Source organism: Laetiporus sulphureus, assembly GCF_001632365.1.
Source record: "Laetiporus sulphureus 93-53 unplaced genomic scaffold LAESUscaffold_4, whole genome shotgun sequence".
NCBI classification, from domain to species: Eukaryota; Fungi; Basidiomycota; class Agaricomycetes; order Polyporales; family Laetiporaceae; genus Laetiporus; species Laetiporus sulphureus.
In genome coordinates, this window is record NW_024468513.1 from 481,541 (window position 1) to 505,302 (window position 23,762).

At 52.5% G+C, this 23,762-nt stretch overlaps 9 protein-coding genes across 9 annotated transcripts; 4 read left to right on the forward strand and 5 right to left on the reverse strand.

Moving 5' to 3' along the window:
• Nucleotides 1-851: 851 nt before the first annotated feature.
• On the forward strand, nt 852-2,108 carry LAESUDRAFT_672229 (chromatin associated protein KTI12; the record flags this gene model as incomplete). The annotated part of the gene is made up of 5 exons (XM_040905488.1): nt 852-1,163; nt 1,218-1,378; nt 1,439-1,518; nt 1,569-1,731; nt 1,794-2,108. Coding segments are annotated over exons 1-5 (891 nt in total), but the record flags the coding sequence as incomplete, so codon positions are not given.
• Nucleotides 2,109-2,158: 50 nt separating this feature from the next.
• Nucleotides 2,159-4,221, reverse strand: LAESUDRAFT_721130 (uncharacterized protein). Its single transcript, XM_040907957.1, has 6 exons — nt 3,835-4,221; nt 3,711-3,780; nt 3,553-3,656; nt 3,257-3,497; nt 2,567-3,206; nt 2,159-2,512 (listed from the first exon to the last, which is right to left on the reverse strand). The coding sequence occupies exons 1-6, from the start codon at nt 4,040-4,042 to the stop codon at nt 2,435-2,437; spliced, it is 1,341 nt and encodes a 446-aa protein (XP_040768496.1). The 5' UTR covers nt 4,043-4,221; the 3' UTR covers nt 2,159-2,434.
• Nucleotides 4,222-7,557: 3,336 nt separating this feature from the next.
• On the reverse strand, nt 7,558-8,758 carry LAESUDRAFT_643261 (UPF0005-domain-containing protein; the record flags this gene model as incomplete). The annotated part of the gene is made up of 8 exons (XM_040903774.1): nt 7,558-7,733; nt 7,793-7,844; nt 7,900-7,954; nt 8,017-8,193; nt 8,252-8,319; nt 8,380-8,390; nt 8,445-8,517; nt 8,570-8,758. The coding sequence occupies 8 exons, from the start codon at nt 8,756-8,758 to the stop codon at nt 7,558-7,560; spliced, it is 801 nt and encodes a 266-aa protein (XP_040768497.1).
• Nucleotides 8,759-8,973: 215 nt separating this feature from the next.
• On the forward strand, nt 8,974-10,917 carry LAESUDRAFT_672239 (MFS general substrate transporter; the record flags this gene model as incomplete). The annotated part of the gene is made up of 9 exons (XM_040905489.1): nt 8,974-9,266; nt 9,322-9,379; nt 9,435-9,548; nt 9,606-9,729; nt 9,779-9,935; nt 9,994-10,254; nt 10,316-10,575; nt 10,629-10,745; nt 10,797-10,917. Coding segments are annotated over exons 1-9 (1,464 nt in total), but the record flags the coding sequence as incomplete, so codon positions are not given.
• Nucleotides 10,918-11,124: 207 nt separating this feature from the next.
• On the reverse strand, nt 11,125-13,403 carry LAESUDRAFT_643365 (mitochondrial distribution and morphology protein family 31/32; the record flags this gene model as incomplete). Its single annotated transcript, XM_040903785.1, has 9 exons — nt 11,125-11,382; nt 11,441-11,469; nt 11,521-11,530; nt 11,588-11,660; nt 11,715-12,124; nt 12,185-12,513; nt 12,567-12,974; nt 13,028-13,080; nt 13,135-13,403. 9 exons carry the CDS (start codon nt 13,401-13,403, stop codon nt 11,125-11,127), a joined length of 1,839 nt encoding a protein of 612 aa, XP_040768499.1.
• A 607-nt stretch (nt 13,404-14,010) lies between these two features.
• Nucleotides 14,011-15,804, forward strand: LAESUDRAFT_672245 (S-adenosyl-L-methionine-dependent methyltransferase; the record flags this gene model as incomplete). The annotated part of the gene is made up of 12 exons (XM_040905490.1): nt 14,011-14,065; nt 14,122-14,303; nt 14,362-14,530; nt 14,583-14,614; nt 14,663-14,761; nt 14,809-14,855; nt 14,914-14,938; nt 14,989-15,151; nt 15,201-15,229; nt 15,291-15,475; nt 15,537-15,593; nt 15,644-15,804. The coding sequence occupies 12 exons, from the start codon at nt 14,011-14,013 to the stop codon at nt 15,696-15,698; spliced, it is 1,098 nt and encodes a 365-aa protein (XP_040768500.1). The 3' UTR covers nt 15,699-15,804.
• A 74-nt stretch (nt 15,805-15,878) lies between these two features.
• Nucleotides 15,879-19,449, reverse strand: LAESUDRAFT_348586 (uncharacterized protein). The gene is made up of 3 exons (XM_040902117.1): nt 18,838-19,449; nt 18,522-18,787; nt 15,879-18,472 (listed from the first exon to the last, which is right to left on the reverse strand). Exons 1-3 carry the CDS (start codon nt 19,312-19,314, stop codon nt 16,060-16,062), a joined length of 3,156 nt encoding a protein of 1,051 aa, XP_040768501.1. The 5' UTR covers nt 19,315-19,449; the 3' UTR covers nt 15,879-16,059.
• A 468-nt stretch (nt 19,450-19,917) lies between these two features.
• On the forward strand, nt 19,918-21,121 carry LAESUDRAFT_348797 (uncharacterized protein). Its single transcript, XM_040902118.1, has one exon. It carries the CDS (start codon nt 20,032-20,034, stop codon nt 20,959-20,961), a length of 930 nt encoding a protein of 309 aa, XP_040768502.1. The 5' UTR covers nt 19,918-20,031; the 3' UTR covers nt 20,962-21,121.
• Nucleotides 20,900-23,550, reverse strand: LAESUDRAFT_721135 (putative G-protein coupled receptor). The gene is made up of 8 exons (XM_040907958.1): nt 23,356-23,550; nt 22,318-23,217; nt 22,197-22,261; nt 21,918-22,143; nt 21,716-21,866; nt 21,558-21,660; nt 21,025-21,505; nt 20,900-20,962 (listed from the first exon to the last, which is right to left on the reverse strand). Exons 2-7 carry the CDS (start codon nt 23,163-23,165, stop codon nt 21,282-21,284), a joined length of 1,617 nt encoding a protein of 538 aa, XP_040768503.1. The 5' UTR covers nt 23,166-23,217; nt 23,356-23,550; the 3' UTR covers nt 20,900-20,962; nt 21,025-21,281.
• Nucleotides 23,551-23,762: the final 212 nt, after the last annotated feature.

Here is a 23,762-nt window from a genome sequence, read left to right on the forward strand (position 1 = left end):
CGAATACTTAGTCCATCGATGGCGGCATCTACCTTCACAGGTGGAAATGCGAGATCGACGCCGATGGTAAGAAGGAAATGGCCTGCAGGCTCTGCTAAATGAACAGCGGCCGGGGAAAAGTACGAGTCGGATTCTAGGAAGCGTTCTCGGATGGCACATCCAGCCTTTTCGTAGACTCGTATGCTGTACGTTTTGAAACCACGGACCGGGACTGTGAATGGAATGTTCAAGTCAGTGAAAACATATGCGCCTCGTCGCGGTAGGTTGAAAGGCCAGAATTATGAGACATTGCAGAACTTTCGCAGCGTAATCCCAAGACGCGTCTGCCTCTAAATAGTCGATTAAGCTTCCGGCCATCACGCGAGCCTGCCCTAAAGTGGTCCGTGCGCACTGCGAATCTTCCTCATATGCCTTCGCGCCACAGTTTCGTTCTTCATTCTTGTGCTCGGGCACGTACTGTCGCCAGTGAGGTCCATACCGAGGCACAGTCTTTTGCTGATTGCAAATTACACATCCGAACACGTCTGTTGGCTTCGGCCTCCAGCAATTTTTGGAAACCCTCCTCTTCCTGATGATAGCCTTGTGTTTGAGGGAACTGGGTGGATCGTAGAGTAGAATAAAGATGTGTATTTTGTAAGGATAGCAATATAATTGTGATGAATACATTGCAATTGTGTTCTGTTATGACTTTCCTGAGTGCAGCTGCATTGCAATACAGCTTGTAGCGCAAATGTCGTTGGATGGGCGCTGGTAGTTAGTACCAGAAATCGTACGTACTTGCGCCGAAACGTTTTCTGTTGCGCTGAATGCGCTGAATGGTGTCCGACTGTCCGGCCAAGGCTGTTTGTATTGTACCTTGTGTGCCAGAGCCTCATCAACCGCGGTCCGACACAATTTCCTACCCCCATCTGTCACGGTTTGAACATTTATACAGCCCTATCAACAATATCACTGGAGTATCGCAAATTAAAGGAAGTAAAGCAACCCGAGAATGGCACTCATCACGATCTCCGGCTACCCGTCTTCTGGAAAAACAAGAAGGGCCGAACAGATCAAAGCACATTTGCAGGCTCGTCTACAAGACCCAAACTACGCTGGACCTAGGCTGAAGGTGTCCGTGCTCTCTGATGACGAGCTTAACATTGAGCGACATGTGTACAGCGGTATGTAGCCCCTTTCACGCGAGATGCGTAGTGCGGCTCACCCTGTACATAAAGACGGCAGAGCAGAGAAGCCTGCGCGTGCCGCTCTCTTCACGGCGATCCAGCGACAATTGAGACAGGATACAATTCTGATCGTGGATGCGATGAACTACATCAAGGGCTTCCGGTATCAAATGTATTGCGCAGCCCGCGAGGCGAAGCTCAGAGTGTGCACTGTAAGTCTACGTGACACAGAAGGGCGGAAGGTGCCGTCTGAACTGATTGGAGCGAAGTAGGTGTTCGTCGTGGCGACTCCGGAGTTGTGCAAAGAGTGGAATGCCGCCCGTGAAGATGGCCATGCTTATGCGCCGGAGATGTGAGCATACGTCCTTGGAGAAAGGACGGCCTTCACTGATATTTTATCAGTCTAGACAACTTGCTACTCCGATTTGAAGAGCCGTCGTCGATGGTGCGGTGGGACTCGCCCCTGATGACCGTGCCATGGACAGATGAGGACGTACCTGCCGACGAGATATGGAAAGTGATTACTGCAGGCATAGTCAAGCCGCCGAACGCCGGCACCCAAGCTGTGCGTACTGCCCTTTTCCCATCACAATGGTAGTTCACAGCAGATACATCACTATCATCCAGGTTCCCAAGGCTCCAACCGACGCGCTGCGAACGCTGGAGAGCACAGCCGCCGCGATGGTTGCCGCGATCATGGCAGAGCAGGCTGCGCTGCAAGGCGCCGGCGGGCCCGTCACACTTTCCCTCGGTGCGTCGCTGAGGCCTCGTCTGATCCTCCCTGCCCGCAATATCACGCTCTCAGAGCTGCAACGGCTCAAACGGCAGTTCGTGACTGTCCATAAGAAAGTGATCACGCTCGGGACTACGGAAAAGGGTACCATGGACTGGAGCGAGGACAGTGTTGCGGACAGGTTTGCTGCCTATATCGAGGCTAACCTCACTTCGTGACCGTGCCCCCGTGGCACTCTGATGATGCGGTCTATCGTAAATCATGGACCATGGCTTTCTAATAATCGCTATTTGGATACATATAGAGTGTACATGAGCTTTATCATGACGGGTAACGTGAGCTCCTAAACTCTCCTCTTGAGATAGCAAAACCTCAGGATGGCAGAAATACATATACAAGCATGAAGCGATTACTCATGAATTTATCGTAGCCAGTCTTCGCGTGTTCTCCGACATACAGCATCGCACGAATTGCCACAAGCACCGACATTGACTGAAGCAACAGACCTTTGCGCAATGCCAGTAAACACTCGGTCTCACCAAAGTCTACATGACTCTGGGGAAAAGCCGTTTGCCATTCGTAGCATGTTGACTTGCCCAGACAGGGAGGAGAACTGTGTATAGTTTCTTCAGACGTTGGAACACAATTACAAAAATAGCTCCCGTACCGGATTGCCGATGAAAACTTGCGCTCTTTGGCCGATCAGCATGTCAATGGCCTGTTTCACATACCCCTGTTCCTGATTGAGTAACAGGTCTCTGCTGCTGGCTATATCCGCCCATCCCCATGACCGCCGCAATGCCGCCTTGAGGTCATATATCCAGTCGGGTGGCGCGTTGGTCATGATGTAAATGTTCTGCAGGCCTTGGCCTGCCTCGCTATTCCTTATCTCTTCGATTCTTCTCACGATCTCATCAATTTCGGGGTAACACCGGGCGCGGTACATCTCAGTCCTCGCGGGGGCAGGGGTGTTCGGCGGGAAGTCTTGCTGGTCTGGCATGGACGGGAACGCGTTATACGCGACGTAGTTCGCTTCCCATTGTGCGAGGCGCTTGCAATGCCGTACGAAGTCTCCGCGCCGGACATGGATGGCCAGCAGCCCAGGGATACGGGCATACCGTTCTGCGCTCTTGACCGTAAGAGGGACAGAGGAGAGATACGGCTGCAAGGGAGATGATGGAGAGATGGTTTCCCGGTTCATGTCGAAGGCCAGCTCTATGAGGGGCGACCACGCGAACTCGGTGAGGATGGGTGAATGAGAGAAAGGCGGCCATTCATCGAGGAGACGTTTAGCATCCTGCAATATCCTATCGTCAAATCAGCCGCGGACAAACATGATGAGCCCACTACAACTCACCATATATCAAAGATCGACCACGAGTCTCTCGGGACTTCGACGCAGCGGTCTTCAGTCGTGCGGAGCTTTTCGAGCCACTTCTCGACCTTCATGCCAGCGGTAGTGGGACTGCCGTCCACGCTTGTGACAACATCGTCGTCCTTGATCACGGTAGCATGTGGGCAAACCTCATCCCAAAATTCCTTGGTGACTGCCAGCGGTGCGTCGGGTGCGGCCAGCATCGGTGCACCGACAGTCGGTCCTGCATTGCTCATGAGCATTGCGAGAAGCTATAGTGGGGTATTCAGGACAATTACCGCCGAGTAATGCCGTAAGAGGGATCCGCGCTGGGATGGGCCTCAAGTTGTACAGCGCAAAATCGGGGCCGCCTTCAGTCCATGTGTAGTTGGTGAAGACGAACCTGGGCTAAGGTGAGTGACACTTCATTTGACGAGCAAGCTGGAGTTCTACAAACGATCTATTGGCGCGGTAGGCCAAATATGAGTTCAGTAGCAATTCTTGCATGACATTTCCCCAGCCGTTCCCTTCATGAGAGGTGAATATCAACCGAAACCATCCATATCGGTCGGGCGACTTACCACGGATGTAGTTTGAGATCCAGAGGTATTTGGTGCCCTGTACGTCGGCCTGACTCAGGTTATGCTGGGGCATTTGCAACTCATGCTGATGATATCTCGAGTACAGCGGCGGAAGCTTGGACTCTTTGGTCATGATGCGCAAGATTGGCGTCGGGATGTGAAGATAACCAGTCAAGAGCAGCAACAGCCACAGCCCGACAGCAGTCATCAAGAGAGTCACAGCGATCACAAAGACATGTAAATGCCGTCTTTTGGGATATGTATGTCGCCGTCCGGCATGACTTGGGCACGGACTGACAGCTGGAGATAAAGGCTCATATTGAACAGGATTTTGTGCTTTCCAGGGGTGCAGAACTATCCAGAATAGCCAGTGCATGTTGAGTTCGGTGAAAGAAGAGGGAAGTCAGACATGACCCAAGACTTGCCTTTTTAAAGGGCCGCTCGCTGACGCCGAGGGGGACATAGATCGCCATATCTTCTCCATTGTCGAGTATATGTGACCGCCTTTACTGCGGTCTGAATTGTATTCGGATGGAACACGCCACTCACTTGCGTCTCACGGTGTCGAGGTTGCGTTCGGTTGTCGTGCGGGCAGCAGCGTCAGGCAATAAAAAGCCGAGTGGGTACGTTGTGCCTAACCGGTCGCCAGGATGCTGCACAAGCATGCCGGAATCGGTTGCCGACGAACGGCCGTGAGAGCGAGGTATTCATGTCACCAACAGAAATACTTTCGCCAAGGACAGATCGTGGCAGCGAACGTGCACGGGTTCTCGCCTTCTAGGGGCGCCTGTTGAGAGCACAGGCTGCAGTCGACCTGTGCAAACGACGGCCGATGTATTGCTATATCAATTTCTTGGCGGCCCAGGGCTCTGCGCAGCTGTATGTGCCAACAGAGAATCCAGCGCAGGACGAGAGAGACGTTGAAGCGGCAATCCGCCGTCCACAGCAAAGAATTGACTATTTTTCGTCACAGGAAATGCATTGTAGCTGAATCGGAAATTCAAGCCTTTCCTACTAAGGTGTTGTCTTTGGAAGACGGCAATGAGAAAGGTATGTTTCACGTCTTCCTCTTCATTGATTGGCTCCATGGTGAGATTCAGCAATTGAATGAAGATATCACAAATATCTAGATTTCCGATACCTTTTTACCATGGGAAAATGGTGCTTTCTTTGCAGTGGTCATTTATGCGTGCAGTCACGTGAATCAAAGCTCTTTTTGAGAACTTGTCGGACCATCACGAAGAGATGAGCGATGCACGGCTTCAAGGTAATCCCGAAGTTCGAACTATAAATAACGATCAGCGGAGCGGGATGGCAAGAAGCTGAGGTTCGATACCTTCCTGTTCACTGAGCTTTATACAATAAGAGATATTTTAACCTGAGTTTATCTCGACATGGAGCACGGACGACTTGGACGTTACAGGAAGCGCTTGGCCGCCAGTCGGCGGGGAGGTTCAGACAGCGATCGGATTAACTTGAATTTCTGATCTTCCGTCGTCGCGGCCAACAGGCTCCGGGCCGCCGAGTTTGCTCTGTAGAGGGAGGCTGCGCAATCAAATTGGTTCCGCAATGTTATTTTTTTTTATAAAAATGGCTGTGATTCACATCCGGTACCGGATGCAGAGCCCATTTTGCTCACGACAACTAGCAAAAACTTCTATGCCAAACGGGTTCTTGCTCTCAGCTTGACTAATTCTTTGTAAAAACGAGCATGGTTTTGACGAGAAAACTCTTGTTAAGTCTTGGAGCATTTTGGACAACCCTATGGTTCATCTTGTGTGGAAGATTAAACTTTACTTATTCCAAAAATGTGCTGTGCACCCTGCGTCACAGCTTAACATCATCTCTCCGGTATTCTGGCGTTTAGAAGTGTCGACATTCGGGCCAGTGTCACCACCACAGTGCATTTGCAGCGGCCCAAAAAAACCGCACTGTGACAATCCACAGGGCCGTTCTCGCGAGGTAAATCTGTGTGCTCGCCAAGTGGTCGGCTAAATCACTTCGTCATCGTTCGCGTGACAGGCCTGATGCACACCGTCTCAATGCGTTCACCGTTCAGGGCGTAGTCGGGAACCTGTTTCTCATGCTGAAAAAAAAGACCTTCGCCCGGTGTCCCTCAATACTTTTTTTATCTTCCCGCTAATCCCCCGAGCATATTCATGTCGACCGCGAAAAAATTAAGAAGCTGCGTTCCTTAGTCCGCCCGCGGAGAAAGAAGACAGATGTGGTGTCTCTTCAGCGGAGCTTTACAAAGCGAGGCACGCTATGAGTAGCGCATGTGGTATGCTCATGGACCTCGTAGTGGAGTCGCGCCATCGCTTGCTTGAAGTGTGACTACACAATATATCTCCAGGGCTCTGCATATCGCTGCGGGAGGGAGTATTGTGGACACCCTGGCAGATGCTGACCCAAACGAACGCCAACCACATTCAGCAAATAGCTCAGAGAACAAGTGTCGCGGAACGTAAATTGGTATGACTCAATTTTTCGCGCGAGAATGAGGTTTTATGTTGAACCTCGTTCTCTATGCTGAATTCAGGTTTTCAGACACATTCAATCGTGCGACGTTAGGCGATGGTCGGGCTTAGAACCCGCCGTGTACGCCGGCATGTATCGTCTTCATGATTCTGCTGCCTATTCACACTTCCCTCACGTTCAATTACGGCAATACTACACACTGCTTGAGAGTGAGTGGATGCAGGCTCTATTTTTGACATCGGAGGTGGCTTTAGTACGTATATATTTGCAAAATGCTAATCCAACTCATTTTACCTTCATCATCCAGGATACTTGATTCTCAGATCAGTGAAGAGATGTTTGGATCTCCGCCTTGTCTTGCAGGACACGCTGTCCGTAACTATGGAGGCCCAAGCGCCACGGCGACAGCGGCGTTCAGTGATTGATGCTGTCAAGACTGGGCGCATCAAGGTCATGATGGCATACGACTTCATCGCCGAACAGCCGATCTTGCCAAAGCGCCGATGTCTCCTTGGTCTGTTGATAGTCACCACACGCCTTGGAGATCAGTTTTTTCTGAAACCTTTTGGGCATCGCCACCGTGGTAGATGTTGGAGGGAGTATCTGTAGACTCAATTTAATAGCGGATCTAATTGTCTTGGACAACTTCTGAAAGGCAACGGGACTCTTGGACTGGCGAAACAATCCGCTGCATTAGACTTCGTGTCGCAGGACCGGCTACCCATGATACAGGAAGGTCAGGAAATATGGAAGCGCGAAGTACTCGACACCGTCGAAACCGGACGATGGATCACAAATTTCTCGCTAAGCGGCCTGTCCGGAATGTCGACGTCTCTTTCCTGTTCAATGTGATTCCAACCTTGGCGGATGTCGAACTTCAGTCCAACTCATGACGAACGACACAATATCGCTGTCAAATTATTTGTCATCATACATTCGCAGCAAAAGAACATAATACATGGAATGGAAGATAGTCAACAGATAACAATAGGCGGAGTTGTACTTATAAGCAGCAATGATACAGCCGAAAAAATCGATCAGGAACATCTCATTTCCACGTGCACACGTTGCTTAGTTGTTCTGCGTATCATTGAGGAGCCGGAGGATATTGATGACTGCAAACGAGGAGAACTTTAAGTTGCGAGTTACAACAGATGTATTACAATGATGCTTACAGAGGTTGATAAAACTGAGTGCATGGAAGGAAGCGTCAGCAATTGGTGATATATGAAAGGCAAAGATCTCTCACTCGAGGTAGAGACTGATCGCAGCCAGGATGTATTCGTCGGGAGACAGCCGCTTAGTGATGACGTACGTGTCATAGACGACATAGCCGCTGAAGATGAGGCAACCGCCCGCAGCAAAGACGATGTCCATCGTCCGACTGAACGGCACGAAGATGCCGACGAGACCAGTCATCACTACATGCACATGCAAATTGAGTATCAATAATGATGGGAAAGGAAGCACCCAAGCGTACTGAGGGCAATCAGACCGCCGAACAACCAGGCACCCATTCCGGAGAAGTCATACTAGACAGCTCTTTGTCAACGACATGACCTGAGACCAATAATCGGGGGGAACTACCTTGGATTGTAAAGTGAAGAGCGTCAAACCGAGGAACACACCCAAGGTGATGAGCCTAAAAGCACGAATCGAATGAGTCATGCGCAGTATAGCGGACCTGCCCGTCTTGGTACTCACAGCGCCTGCAGAACAATCAGGTTGTCGAAGAACGCAGTGGTGACGCCAAGCGTGAACGCTTCAAAAAGAGTGAACGTGGAGAGAAGAATAAAGTTTGCTGGGTGGCTGTGACGCTTCCAGAAGAGCAGACCGAGATTGATGAGGGTGCCGAAAAGAGGTACATAGAACGACCACAGACTGAACGAATCTGAATTAGAACACAAGTAGATCCCACGGGAACAGTGGTAACACTTACTGAGTTGTGACCCAGAAGATGGTACTGGGTGAATGCGAGATGATGCCCGCTACAACGCAAGTGGCCAACTAGGAGCGCCACAGCTTAGTCTCATAATGACATAGACACAAATTTACAAGCACACTCACGATCTGACAGACTGTAAATGCACCATCAGTTCCTTTCAAAGAAGCCGTTAGGAGATGCCACTCACACAGGATAGTGTACACCTTTCGGACGAATGCATTCCGAATCTCCAATACGCTCTCGGACACCGTGGTCCCATACTATGATGTTCTTCAATGAGCAAGAGTTGGGCTAAAATGGAAGCGTGCGCACCTTGAAATCGTCAGGGACGTCCCCGAATGCAGGTTGGTCATAAATACCGCCCGCGAGACCTGTACTGGGGCCTGCAGGGCTTCCCAAGAGGGGCTGCGCAGCCTCATCTGCTGGCGATATACTGGAGTGCTTGCTCGCTGGAGAGCCCCGGTAGGGGGGAGGTGAAGTAGTATACTCGGCGGTGCTCATGACGGTCGGTAGTCAAGAGGGGATAAACGGATGCGGGCAAAAGGCAATGCAAGTGGCGGGCGCCTGTCAAGGAGCTAGGCGCGGATGTCATAGTTGTGCACGTGATGCGGTGGCCGTTATACGGGGCCGCGGGACTGATCTGGCATGGTACTGAGCGTGCTCGGTGGCGTGGATGGCGAACTTGCATCTACTGCCACAATGCGATATATAAGCCTCGGGTCCGTGCGAACACGCGTTACCAAGCTCGCTGCTCACCATGTCTGACCAGGAGCCTCGAGTTCTCGCTCAGGACAATACCACCATGGATTCTGAGTCCACTTCTCTCCTTGAAAGTGCCCGAAAGGCGACGCGTCCGAGCCCTCTACCCAAATTGCAGCTCGCCGTGGTGTACGCAGTCAAGTTGATGATACCGCTGGCAACAACCCAGTCTATGCCGTACATCAATCTCCTCGTCGCGGAACTCGTTGGGTCGGATGATGCAGACACAGGATACTACAGCGGGCTAGTGGTTTGTGATTTCATTACTCACCCGAGACCATCGAGAACGATTGTAAAATACGCAGGGATCCGCCGGGTCAATAGCTCACATCCTGACCATATACGCCTGGGGGCGTCTGTCCGGTAAGTTGTCGACTCGTGCTTTCAGTAAGAATACCGCCGCTCATAAATCCGGAAGACAGGTATGGAAGAAAGCCGATCATCATTTCCGGGACCGCCTTGACTGCGGTCTGTACGCTTTTATTTGGCCTCTCTCGGTCATTCTCCTCGGTTCTTGTAACAAAGTTCCTAAGTTCGTCCTGTACCGTTCCTGCCAGTCAGCTCATCGTCTCATTATTGTCCACACTAGTTGGAGGATTTTCTGCGACCACTAGCGCCATACACTCCGTCGTTGGCGAGCTCACAGACTCTACAAACCAGGCAACTGCATTTCCTCTCTATGATATTGTCTCTGCAGTCGGCTTCGCACTCGGGTGCGTGAATGTCCGGGCCAGCAACTTACGATACGCTAACATTATCCAGTCCTCTGATCGGGGGGACATTTGCCAACCCCGCTACCGAGTATCCGGGATGGTTCGATACACCATTCTGGAGAAACTACCCGTACTTTCTCCCTTGCCTAATTACAACATTATTGGCGTTAGTCGCCCTATTTTTGGCTATTTTTGTCTTAGAAGAGGTACGCAAGACTTCCCGCTCTATTCGCTCACTCTAAAGGTAGCGTGTATGCGTTGCAGACCCTTCCGGGAAGAATTGCGCTACTCAAGGATCTAGATGAAGACTCTGCGCTCATAGAGTCCTCGGAAAGTACGATCGACGAGGCCGAAATTATGGATTCTCCTTCCAAGCCACTCGGCGTCAAGGTCCTCCTGTCCACGCCCGTCATTTTAATGGTCTGCGCGTCCAGCGGCGCACTGGCCTTCGTCGCAAGCTGCTTTAACACCGTCTTTGTCCTCCAATCCTACACCTCCGTCGAGAACGGCGGCCTTGGGCTGAAGGTGTGCAGCTGTGCTTACAATACAATATCTGGACTCGCGCTCAGTTACTTCTTCCTTCCAGCCGGCCCAGATAGGCCAAGCGCTAACGATCATGGGCACCGTCTCAATATTTCTCAAGCTATCACTGCCTCCGCTCTTGCGGCGCTTCGGCACGCTGACGATGTTCCGTTTCTGCATGCGCTCGTGGCCGGTGACGTTCGCATCCATGTCGCTGCTTTCGCTGATCGCACAGCGAGCAGTCCAGCCGGAGGGACGTGCGGTGGAATGGGTGGCCGTCAGCTTCGTGCTGTTCCTCTCGCGCATCGGCACCATGGCATTTTCGTAAGTAAGTCACATTGAAAGCGGAGATGCAGATTCGACCAGCTTTTGCGCAGAATCATCATGCTTCTCACGAAGGACCACACGCCCGGTACCTCGTCGCTCGGGACGTCCAACGGACTGGCAGAGTTTGCTCAGTCACTGGCGGCGGTCTTCTCCCCGACGATCGTCAGGTAGGAGCTCCCTCATTTTCGCGTCAACAACGCCTCTTACGAACGTCGTAGTTCGTTGTTCGCCTTCTCGGTGTCCAAGCACGTGCTCGACGGTCACCTCTGGGTAATCATCATGGTCGTCCTTGCGGTCTTCAGCGGAACGTTCGCAGATCGGCTGAAGAAGTTCCGCGATGACTGAGCTCTGGCCTCCACATCAGTCCGCTACTGTCCTCACGATTCAACATATATGCTGTCCCGCGTTCTGTCTAGACTCATGTTACTGTGTATTTTCGTACTAAGCGAGGGAGAATGTTTGTAATGATACATGTCGTCGGTATTGCCAGCGTTTGCGGATTTTATATGTACTAGAATACTTTTGATAGAAATGTGGTATGTATGGTTATACAGAATGAGCTGCAGAGTCTCCGATATGCGCATGGTTGGCCACTCGATGCTGTAAAGGGTCCTCATGAAACGTCACGTCATGTGGAATACCTTCATTGTACAAGTCACGGAGGTGTGCAGCCACCGGGTCGACGAGGGTCTTCAAGGCGGATATCATTGCGCTTGCAGTCAGCTGCAAGCTCCATGCACTGACCGCCTTTACTCTGCGGTTGAAGTTGACCTGGGTGACGTGATATGCCATTGCTTCATACACCTATGGACATGAGCGGCTAAGCATTGGCGCTTATTTAGAGATAGAACAAAGACTTTACCTTCTCCGATATAGCATCCATGAGACCAGCTAGAGAAATTGGTAAGCGAAATGCACAAAGAACCCCATGATCACACCTACTTTCCCATAACTATGGAAATGAACCGTAAGCATCCTGAGAAGAGAAAATAGCAGGTAGGGCACTCACAGTCCATGAACCCTCAAAGTCGTTTAGCGGCTTTATGACTCGGCATCGGATGGGGACCAATGTCCGATTGACACTAGAACGTGCATGTCAATATAATTTTGCAACAACATTAGACAATTGTTTATACTTCATGAACGCAACGATAGGTCTGATTAACGCATAGTTCACATAACTCAAATCATGCGTAAACAACGGCACGGCGGCCTTCAAGTCCCGGAATCGCAGATCGATGTCAATCACGACGTGCGGCTCGTCCTCCGCCACACGTTCGCCGTCTGATGGTGCACTGAGCGGCGGCTTTGCTAGCTCTCGTTGACCTGGGATGCGTTCGGTGGTGACTGACGACGCCGCAGTTGTGATCGCGTCTGCGAGTTCGCCTAAGAGAGCATTCAGAGGCAAATCTTCCTGTGGGTCACGAGGGAACTTGATATCAAGTACTGCGTCGACTTTGCCTGTGGTAATCCAGGAAAAGGGACCTTCTTGTGTTGTCATACTTTGCAGATGGTCAACATTTACACCGTCCATGCGGAAGCGAGACTAGATACGAAATATGGACATGAACAATGGCATTTCCTGATTACGGGGACATGAACATACCATGCGCGCCCATTGTCCATCTCGAAGATCTTGCTCCGTAGTTCTTCCGATGCTTTGTGGCTTGTGCAAACTGAATAGGCAATTATCGAATTGACCGACCACATTTTCTGCACAGAGGAAGTCATAGAACAGCCATTGCTTGCGAAAGGTACGTATATCGGCGCGGAAAATAGATGCTGTGTACGGGCGGAACCCTCCAGGCTGGTATACAGTAATCAACACGTCCTCGAGCTGGAGCGAGTCGAGTTCAAAATCTCCAGGTTGTGCAACATGACGGAACGCTGCTGGGTCGGGCGGGTTATCCGGATCCCAGGTCACCTCGCGCCGATCTAATGAATCCCAATGAGCTGCTGCACAGAACATTCATTGCAGATACAAGCACCTAACACTCCTCGGACACCCTTGATGACCGCGTCGACAACTAGACCTCTACCTTCCATCCATCGAGCAAACGAAAGTGTGACATCAACCGAGTCCACGCTCAAATCGAACATTGAGTAGTTCGTGTCATCTTCCGAATGATTTTCGACCTGTTCCTCCTCGGTCTCTTCTCCGATAGCGTGGTATGAGGGATGGTTGCTGACATCATAGCCGGCTGCCACCTTGTGGCCCGCTTGAATAGCAGACCTTCGCTTCTTTGCGATGTCAACGCCTGCTGGACCACGGATGATATAGACATTCTTGAATGAGATACGCGAGTCCTTCCACTTCGGCACAACGGCAGACTCGAAGATTATTATGATGCCCGTCTCAGCAGTGAGATAGTCACTTATAGCGCGAGCGACGTATTCTTCGACATAGCGTGAACGGAAGTCTCAACTCGTCATGATAAGGAAAACAGACCTTGCAAACGCAAGCTGTTCGCCACGGCAAATATGACTGAGAAAAAAGTGGTCCTGCAAAAGCAATGTGAGCCAATCCTCAAGTCATACCAGAGGAAGCACACATACGTTCCCACAAAGAGCCATAATGTCTGACTCATGAAAAACCAAGTAACAAATGCGGATATGTCGTCTGCATTGTACCTGCGAAAAGACCTGATTGTAAGCCATTTGAAGCGTACTCGTGCGCGTTGCCAAAAGCCATTGGCGGCGTTTAGAAAGTCGTCTCGACTTGGTCGGTGGACATGCGGGAGAGATCTGGCAAGCCTTCGGAAGAAACGAGAGTAGTTTTCGAGCTGCTGAGGGTTGGTTTTCTCAGGAGAATACTCCTCGTGCATATCTACCTGACTGTTCGATGATGGCGTTATTTTATGTTTCGTGCTCTCCTCTTCCAGTTCCTTTCGCTCGCGATCCGTGTTTCGGCGGGCCGTTAAGGAGAACCAACGGAGATCTGCTTTGGGGTGTGCATTACGGAGCTGCAATTTGACCACGTTTACAACGGCGCGTTGTCGCCCCTGAGGGGATGTTTGAGGACCAGAACATGACAATGACGGGGTACGGTAGCTGAAGAAGTTACGGATGGTATTGTACCGATCAAAGGCGGCCGCAGAATGAGCTCGACTAGTATGCCGCAAAGTAGATGAGGACCATCCCCGTGTTATGGACATCCAGACGAGTGGGTGAACCTGCGAAAATGAGATGAGAGAACGAGAGGCAGCTGCTCGTGTGAGCCCTTTTTGGAGCAACTTTGGAGAAGAGTAACGCACAGGGTCACGTGGACCAGTGCTCCGCGATGTGTCTTCGCGAAATGCATCGCGGCAGCACTGACAGTCTCTCAACGCAGCAGATGCATTTCCTCTTTCCGCTGACATTCTATCCTTTAAGCTCGAAGCCCATATATATTTAAGGCATGACGCACAACAGCTCTCTCACTGAACAGCCATCATGCCGTTCACGGATGCCACTCTGCGAGTTGGCTATGCTCTGCTGGATAAAGTGAGTCGAGCGTTTTGCATTCACATCAGGATGGGATACTTACCTCATGTCGCCATAAAGGTCTGATACCAGACTTTGTTATACGCGCTGTGATACGCGCTCTATGTCGGCAGAGGTTGCGTGAAATCGACCACGGCTCATTCGAGGCCAACCATGCTGCGAAGATGGAATGGATTGAGCGGGTGCGCGCGCGAGATAGCATCGCAGATCATACAAAGAAAGCGAATGAGCAACATTATGAGGTGAAAGTTGATAATACGTCAAGCATGTGCTAAAAGCATGCTAACGAACACTCTGCAGATTTCAACGAATTTCATGCTGTCTTGTTTGGGACCGTACGCAAAGTACTCGTGCTGTCTGTTCCCAACAGGAAGAGAAACACTTGAGGAAGCAGAGGTCCTGATGTTAGATAGCTATTGTCGCAAAGCACAAGTGCGGGACGGCATGGATATACTCGATCTTGGATGCGGTACGGATCATGCTCGAAATCATATGAAGAGCCTTTACTGATATAGATACAGGCTGGGGCAGCTTGACTTTGTATCTCGCTGAGGTACAATTATCAGTACGCACGTAATCGCCGGCTGACCTCTCTCTGCAGAAATATCCGAAGTCTCGCATTACGGCGCTGTCCAACTCTGCAACGCAGAAGCTACATATCGAAGCGGAGAAAGTGCGGCGTGGAATCACGAATATTGAGGTGAGCAATTAACATGCGTCCGTTGGCAAGTTCTGACGGGCTCATAGGTCATTACAGCCGATGTCAACGACTTCGATTTTGAGAATGGTAAACCGTACGTGATGTGTCCGTCTCTATAGCCAATTTGAAGGCGAAGCGATCATTCTCACCAGGTTCGATCGTATCTTGTCAATCGAGGTAAACATGACAGCTGCTGTGCCGTGCAGCCACGAAGTAACTTTTGTCAGATGTTTGAGCATATGAAAAATTACAAGATGCTCATGGCGAAGGTGGCGTCCTGGTTACGTCCCAACTCTGACTCGCTGTTTTTCGTGCATATATTCTGCCATCGCACGACTCCCTACCATTTCGAAGAAAATGACGGCTGGATGGCGCAGAATTTCTTCTCCGGTTCGTTTGTCTTGCATAACCCCACATTTGAGCTTGACTGTTCTAACAGGCGGCACAATGCCTTCGCATGATCTTCTTGTATGTTTTTCGCACTCGCAATTCTGTAAGGTACTGATATTGTCATATCGACAACATCCAGCTCTACTTTCAGGAGGACCTCGCCCTCGTGCGCAGCTGGTATCTCAGTGGGGAGCACTACGCGCGCACATGCAGGGACTGGCTCAAGCGCCAGGACTTGCATACCGCGGAAGGCATTGAAGAGCTCCGAAAGAATGCATTTCTTCAAGGGCTGGAGGCAGAGGAGGGCAAGAAGACGTTCTATCGGTGAGGAGCGCCATCATCTAGAATGACAAGCTGCAATCTCATGTCTGTTGGCGTGCGTCAGGTTCCGCGTCTTCTACATGGCTTGCGAGGAGCTGTTTGGGCTGAACGGTGGTCAAGAGTCCGTATATTGTTCAATATCCTATTTTCTAAGTCTGACCTGCAGCGCAGATGGGGCATCGGTCACTATTTGTTCAAGAGGAACCAAAGTGCTAAACGGCCGTAGACCTTTGGCGGACTATTCCGTCCAACTGCTTGATTCCGACTCATGCTGCAGATAGGTCGAAAATAGCCAGGATAATTGTCTTGTAATCCCCATTGTTACGCGTATGCGATGTATTATATGCTTGGTCAAGAAGGCCACGCGCTGAGGTAGAAGGTGCTACATCGACGAAATAAGCAGTCAGCAGGTGCTGTATGGGCTACATTGATGGGCTACAAGTCGTAAACAACGAATCTCAATATCAGTGTAGTTCAGGAAGTATGTAACGTGAAAGCAACAACGATTAGCCAACATGCCAGATGATCTTTGAGATACATTAGTCAAAAAAGGTCCAAAGTTGTCCGTGTTCGTTAAGTCAGTAGTCTCAATGAGAAGTCGCAATGAACGGGTTTGTGGACCAATTGGTTCTCTCAGAGAAGTCTGCGAAGTGGTCGCCCGAGGAGACCTGCCCCCGGACCCTATTCTCGTCGTCAAAGGGCGTCACGAATGGGTCTACCAGGGAGGGCTGTCGCGCCTGTGTGATAGTCACGAGGCGTATAGAGCTCTGAACCCGGAGTGTGGGCTGTTGCGGGTAGAGGCTGAATGGAGAGAGCTCAGAGGTCAACGAGTGGCGCACCGCGTCATCTGTATCGACAAGGATCTCTTTCCTGCTGGGGTGCACAGGCGGAGGAAGCAGTGTCATCGAGAGCCGAGCAGAGGGCGTCTCTGGCGGGGCCTGAAAGCCGTGGTATAGAGGGACAGGGACCTGAGGCGTGGGAGCCTTGATGCCAATGGTATGCGAGTCGACAGCCGCGTGGTCAGCGTTCGTGGACTTCGAGCGCAGATACGGGTTGGTGGCCTTGCTCGCTACAGTCGGGAACACCGCGTTCATCCAAGGCATCCGTGGCGGTGTACCGGGGGACGTTGACCACGCCGACACCGGGCCCGCGCCCTCCTTGGGCAGTTCGACCTCCGGCAGGTCGCCAAGCGTCGTAGAGGACGCATACGACGTGTTGATCATGAGCGATGGGCGGGCCCGCTCACGCATAGACCCATCCTCACCTACATCGACCCAGTCTTCGATGTCCTCCCGGCTGCGGCCCCGCTGTCTGCGCAACATGCGCGTGTACCGCGACGAACCGCGCTGCTCCTGATGCCCACCGTGCTCGGTGCTGCCTCCGCCGTGCTTCGGGAGGAGACCCTTCAGGCGCATCGACCACGATGCTGACCGATGTGCATCGCTCTGCGGATCATCATGACGATCCTCAGCGTCTCCTCCACTCCGCTCCTTGCCCGTAGGCATGAGCTTCATCGGCCGACTGATCTTTAGTCCGGCTGCGCCGTCAGAAGGCGGATTGCTGTATGCGTGATCGAGGTAGCTATCCCAACTCTTCTCGTACTCGGGGTTGCGCACGCTTGGTGCGCGACGAAGAGAACTCGAGCCGGTATCTCTTCCCTTTTCGCCAAATTCGCTGTATCGCCCTGGATTTTGCATGCCCTGCATGCTGTTATTCCATTCTCTGTCAATGGCATGGGTGCTGTTCTCGCGAACGGGTATGACGAGAGTATCGAGTCCTTCCCGCTGTGTCTTCCTCCACCGCCGTCTATTATACGCCTCAACCCAGTTCCGGCCGTACGAGTACCAGAAAAGGATGCAGAGTGCCATGAGGACGACGACGCCCCACAAAGCCATGAAGATGCCGAACATGAGCCGCTCCTCCTTCAGGGATTTGATGTATGCATTGACGATATCGCCCACAATCCCATCGTCGTCCCCGTCGCCGCTGCCCATCGCGGCACCGGCGATCGGCGTGGTGATCTCGTCGATGTCGGACGGCGACAGGACGAGCGCAGACTCATTCACCGTCGGTAAATTCACGTTTAGGTTGTCGTGTAGCCACGTGAGCGCCTCCTCGATGTCGTTGACCTTGCCGCCGATGAAGCACTTGATGAACTCTTCGATCGGGCTCTCGAGCACTGTCCCGTTGAAAACGGTCTGTATGGCGTCCTGAAGGTCATCGTAGAAGTTGTTGATCGTTGCATTGAGCGTGCTTGTCGTGTTGTCGATCCAGCCGAACAGGCCGCCATTGAGGGACGACTGCACCGCGTCGACGCGTGCGTTGATGGTACTTGCGTACACAGAGGATTCGTTGTACATACTGCTGTTGATGTTTGTGGCAATCAGGGAGGTGAAGTTCGAGACCGACTCGCTGGCCGCATCGGAAAACTTGTCTGCGAGAGGCCGCACAGCAGCAAGTTGGATCTCGACCGATAGCAGACCGAAGAACCCTATGAGGAAACATGCGAGCGCGGGTGGATGGAAGACGTAGTGAAGAAACCATCGTAGGTTGATATACTGTGAAGGACCCAGTCGAAAGAGAGTGGACATGGCGTTGGCAATCTTCATCAGATGAGGGTGCTGCGAGTCCGCTGCGAGGATCAGCAGGTTGTGATCGCTCATGTCCACCATCGGTGCCGAACCCTTATTGTAGACAGCGGGGTCCGACATCCATGCCTCGCGCGTCCGCTGGAGGTGCCTCTTGAGCAGGCGCCACTTGTACCACTCGAACATGCAGTTCGCCGCAATTAGCAGAACCGCGATCACGATAATGATGGCGATGCCTATCTCAGCAATCTTGACGAGATCCTGCCCGAGGTCGTCCACCCACGACGTATCCATGTCGTCACAGAAGCTGAGGCTGTTCTGCTGAGGCACCGGTAACACAGACTTGTTGAAGTAAAGACTCGCAAAAGTCTCGTTGATCTCTTTCTTCACGAGCTCAAACGGCGTGTCAATCCTGCACATCCGTTAGACGTGTCCCATGAGCCGTGGCGAAGCGCACTTACAAGTCGTCAATGTCGCTCTTCAGCTGAGACAGAGTAGGCAACGAGCTGTTCAGCTTCTGGAGCGCATCCTGAAACGTTGTCGGTAGCGTGACATTCTCGAGCTCGCTCAGCTCCGGTATGGTAATATTGGAGATGTTGAGATTGCCGAAGACCTTGAGCTTGCTGACTTCATCGGCGACCTCTTGAATGACGTCGTTCACTCCTTCAACACTACCCTGGATCGCAGTGCGAATGCCGCTGAATAGACTCGTGATGTACGTGTTGATCTGGGGGACGTTGAATACGCGCAGAAATGGGAACCGATGTAGGCGCTCACCTCTTCAACTGCACCGATCAATAGGTCCAGTGCACCACGCACCACGAGTTCCAGGAAGCAGAGGAAAGTGGAGCGGTACGTGTCCACAATGAAATTGATGATCGCCTCCATGACCGTCAGTGCACCAGTCAAGGCATCGCGCGCGAGATCCATGGTGTCGTTCACGGCGTCGGCGATGTGGTCATTCGCATTCAACGCGAGATAGCGCGGCATGCTCGCCGCAGAGGTGGCTGCTTTCTGCGCAGCATTGCAAGCAGTCAAGAGATCATCTTTGGCAGATGCGATGCTGTCTTGGGCAGAGTCGGCAGATAGTTTGAGGCGGAACGCGACGAAAAGTAAAGAAAGGATTGGATAGGCCAGCCATGTCAAGGAGAGCAAATGCGGAAGCTCGAGATAGGGTTTCAGAGCCGTGGAGGAGTAGACGGAGGAGCGAGCACCATAGCCAGGCGGAGGAGAATTCCAGCGATCATGAGACATCGTTATAGACTACGTCGACCGGCGACGCAGCTTGAGGGGTCGTCGACGAACGTAGCAGCGAGCGAGAGAAAAGGAAAAACAAGCCCGGGTTACTAGCCTCATGTCTGTGTTTTAATCTCTTTGTCCTCATTGTCTGGATGGAAAACAATAGCCAGCTAGGCGCGTCGCACGTGGCCGCGTACCGCACCCCGTCTGCGAACGCACACCTTTCGCCCACCTTCACATATCCTGCCATGCGTTCTCCATCTGCGCACCCAAGCCCCCATGCATCATGCCCCGTATTACTAGCCGTCTCCGCTTTTTCTGTCTGCTCGCAAGATATTCTGGCTCATCAGCTTCGGTATCACGCCTAGGACGCGCAGCCTGCCTCGTGTCCGCAATGCCAGTGCCGAAGCCGTCGATCCCGCGTAACGATGTGCCAGCTGTTGGCCCGATGTGCAAATTTACGCAGGGGTGGATGATGCTCCTCTTGAGCAGGTACTACTGCTGACTGTAGGACGCGCCGATGTTCACTGATCGGGATTGAAATGTCCGCGCAACGCGATTGTCAGCCCTGAGGGCTGACAGTGTCTGCCCGACATAAATAAGAGATACTCTCGGTCCGCAGAGTCGCACTGGTCTTTCTTCCTCGTCATTCAACAGGTCGCCTTCTTGTCCGCCCCTTCTGATCTTGTCTCATCAACAACGGCATCTCTCAACGAACGACAGTCGTCCATCATGCTTTTCTCGGCGGCCACCATCTTCTCATTGCTCGCCATCGCATCGGTCTCGGCGGTCCCCATCGAATTCACCGTCCCTTTGCCGGACGGGACCTTGGGGGTCACGGGCCTCACAGAAATACCCAACCCACCTTTGATGAACAAGACCACTCCTCCCCATGCAACTCCCTCGTCTCACGAGCACTTCGAAGACTTCCGTTTCCTGGATATCCTTCGTCGTCAGATCCGTGTCAACAACTTCGATGCCACTCAGAATGCGTCTTGGTCTTCCCTCATGAATGGCGCGGATATCTTGAAGCGAAACGAGAAGACAGACGAAGAACAACGCGCGCGTCTCCAAGCCTTGCAGGCTGACCCTCCGCAGCCCACTACACCACCGTCAGGACCCGGTCTCTCGTCCTTCATGAAAGCCCCGGGTTCAGGGATGCAGGATCTCGGCCAAGTCAGGACGAACGGCTCCTATGCGATCCACAGCGTCCTTGCCGACGTTTTCTCTCCCGATGGCATCCAGCAGAGCACTGCAACGTCAACCGCCAGCGTCGCGAAGTCCACGTTCTCCAAGAATGCAGACTGGACTCCGCCTCCCAAAGGCCCCGGGTACACCACCGACACCATGGACGTTGCGCCGCCGTCCCAGCCGGCCCGCAGGGACGATGTTCAGACTGGACAGATGGGTCCGCGCAAACGTCACAGTATGGTGTTGGACACGGACGCTCTCTTGCCTGACTCGTCGAATACGGACGCTACATCAGAGGCTACGTCTACTCCGGCGTGGCAAGACATGGGTTTCATCAATATCGACAGCAACCGCCCTCCGGTGGTATCTCCGAACATCACAAACGTCACTTCGGAAGTCTCTGATGCGCCGGGGAACGTTACATCTGCCGCCGCATCCGTCGCCGCATCCCCTGCCTCATCCGCCGCTTGATCTGCCCCGTTGCGCATAATTTATTCATGATGCCCGCATGTACTTCTAGAGTCACTCACGCACAATTGACATTTCCACGATCGAGTGCCAGGACTCTTCAGATGTCCTTCTGTACGCTGGTCTGATGTAAGATCTCATCGACCAGGTCTTGTTCCATCGCATGTTCATCAAAGTGAACATATCATCTCCGCACCGACTAATGCAGAGTCGGCAAATAGGCATTACTACGGTAGAGACCACGAGGGGCATCATACACTGCACACCACAGCGCAACGCCGAGTACCATCCCTGCACATCAAGCGCCGACGCAAACCCCAACGTCACCAACACGCCTCTCCGATACCCCTCTTGAGCTCATCCATCCCAGCCTTATGCTGGCTGATCGCAACGACGATGAAGATGTGCCAAATCGCGTGCGACCCGCCGCCAAATCGGTCGAGCACATGCGAATGCGCCCAGCGCGACGAGAGGTAGCACTCCGGGAAGTGTGTCGCGTAGAAGACGAGCCCTGCGATGTAGGAGGCGAACGAGGGCGAGATCGGTCCTGTGCAGGCATCAGCAAGACATCAGATATGGCAGTGAACGTGGAGACTTACGAATGAAGGCGAGCATCTCGGCTGTGGAGTGGAGGTAAGCAAGACAGGCTAGCGGCGCGATACTTGTGAACGCCAGAGCCACGAAAAATGCGATGCGGTAACCCTGGACACAGGATAGTTTGAGGAAACACAGCAAACTATTGGCGAAGATTACCTACCCGGTATTCGTACTTGTTGAACCACTCCGTGAAGGGGAGAATGCTTCCCGAGAGTCCCATCGTCAAGCACAGCGTCAAGAACACGCTGCAAGCCATCGGATTACACCGGAATCCATAATGCACCACAGTCCCAACAGAGGCGCTGATAAGCCTACGACACCGCTAAGTCAGAGTTCAGTGAACACCCGGATTCAGCACTTACCAGCCGATACCAACGTAGTCTATTCGCGCACAAAGCTCCATCCCTTTCGGATGTGCACATCCGGCCATGGTGTGCCACAGAGCACTCGTGAACAGGCAGAGCAGTGCGAATGCGGTGAATGCGAGTACTGGAGGGTCTGTTTGAACTGAGGCAGAAGAAAATGGAGAGAACGGTAGAAGCGCGACAAGCCATGCCACAAAGGGTATCAAATGCGTGTGGATATTCACTGCCCGCGGACATCAGTATGATTTGTGGAAGACGCTGTCGGTAGGAACGTACGAGTCTCATTGTGCAACGCAAATAGGGACATAATCAGACGAGGCCATTCTTGGAGAGGAATAAATCTGTAGCCGGTTCAGCCTCTACATTGCAAGAGCCTGGGAGTTCGTAGGCAACGTACCGGTAGCCGTGCATGACGAAAGGATTATTACGCCAAGGGTGGGGCAGATCAACATATTGGATTAGACGAGACCCGTTCAATGACTGTTTGACGGCACACGCAATGTCTAGCGCGACCTTCTCGCCTTCCCGTAGGTCAGAGGAAATCTCAGAGATGAGTTCGGAAGAGATCACTCTGTCGTATAGGTCGGCGAGTGCAGTGCTGGGTGACATCGCTGACAAGGGAATGCTATGAGGAAGCTCGAACGAAGATAAGTGTGCTTGAAGTGACTGTAGATGCTCCGAGAGCGTGTTAACGTAGTCGCGAGGTCTATAGAAATCTATATCGGAGATCCGGGAGCGAATGTCGTCGAGACGAGCGCGCATGTCGGAGATGTCCACGTCAGGCAATCGAGAGCGCACATCTGGCATGTCTGGCAAGTGCGCTCGCATACCGTCAAGTCCCGAGACGTCGGGCATGTGCGACTTGACGTTCTCGAGGTTGAAGTCAGGGAAGTGGGAGCAGACATCATCCCGGATCGAACGGAGCATCTGCAGCCCATCCCTGGCCCATGTTCTTGCCTCTTCCACCGTAAGCTCCCCTTTCGTCTTGAGCGACTCGGGTGATATCGGTGAGTCGAGCATGGAAAGACGTGCCTCGAGATCTGCAAGACAGGAGAGAACTTGATGGCGTAGGGTGGCGAGAGATGGAATGAGAGACGCATTATGGAGATCTAGAGCTTCGAGAGAGTGGGGTAGGGACTGGCAGAGAGAATGAGTGATGTGAGATCCAGCCTGTACAGTGGAGAAGCGACGTCCGCTGGGGACGCGGCGGCGACGAAGCTCAGCGGTTTCCGTGACGGTAGCCATGTTCTGCTTGTTGCGTAGCGTAGTAGCAATTTGCAGTGTCAAAGAACGCTGGCTAGAAATTAGAGCGGTCAGCGGAGATGATAGTCGGGGCAGTGGTGTGAGGGCGATACGGTCATCCTGGAGCACCGGGCTGAGCGCTCGCGGACGCACGTTTCATCACCACACGATCAATATTGAAACAGGTGCTCACGGGACTCTTCGATGCCAATATCGTGCACCGCGAGCACTGCAGAGTTGTCCGCAGAACGTCTTGCACGTTCGGAGAGAGAGAGAGACTGAGCTCAAGGATGCAGCAAGGACGGGGATTCACGTGCGTGCGTTACGCCGACTGTAGCTGCCGTGGGAAAGATGACCAAATCCGGATCCTCAACTGAACGATCCCGCCGCCGCCTTTGACCTTGCCCAGCCTCGCCCTTGCATTGTTCCGCGAGGACATCATCAGCCCTGCAAACCCCTCAACAATCAGTGTTCTGCAGACATAATATCTGGGACTGAATATAGGACGATCACCGGGAAACGAGCTCCATATGGTTCATGCTGTGCCACATTTCTTGCTCGTCGGCCTTGGCAATCTGCCCTACCCTTTGACGCGACACA

Coding starts and splice junctions, on each gene's coding strand:
- LAESUDRAFT_721130 (XM_040907957.1), bottom strand. CDS start 4,042: ATGACTGCTGTCGGGCTGTGGCTGTTGCTGCTCTTGACTGGTTATCTT. Junction 3,657..3,710: donor GCCTACCGCGCCAATAGATC/GTTTGTAGAACT, acceptor ACCTTAGCCCAG/GTTCGTCTTCACCAACTACA. Junction 3,498..3,552: donor TCTTACGGCATTACTCGGCG/GTAATTGTCCTG, acceptor TGAGCAATGCAG/GACCGACTGTCGGTGCACCG.
- LAESUDRAFT_348586 (XM_040902117.1), bottom strand. CDS start 19,314: ATGTCTCATGATCGCTGGAATTCTCCTCCGCCTGGCTATGGTGCTCGC. Junction 18,788..18,837: donor TGATCGGTGCAGTTGAAGAG/GTGAGCGCCTAC, acceptor AACGTCCCCCAG/ATCAACACGTACATCACGAG. Junction 18,473..18,521: donor AAGAGCGACATTGACGACTT/GTAAGTGCGCTT, acceptor ACGGATGTGCAG/GATTGACACGCCGTTTGAGC.
- LAESUDRAFT_348797 (XM_040902118.1), top strand. CDS start 20,032: ATGCTTTTCTCGGCGGCCACCATCTTCTCATTGCTCGCCATCGCATCG.
- LAESUDRAFT_721135 (XM_040907958.1), bottom strand. CDS start 23,165: ATGGCTACCGTCACGGAAACCGCTGAGCTTCGTCGCCGCCGCGTCCCC. Junction 21,867..21,917: donor GACTACGTTGGTATCGGCTG/GTAAGTGCTGAA, acceptor GCGGTGTCGTAG/GCTTATCAGCGCCTCTGTTG. Junction 21,661..21,715: donor TCAACAAGTACGAATACCGG/GTAGGTAATCTT, acceptor TCCTGTGTCCAG/GGTTACCGCATCGCATTTTT.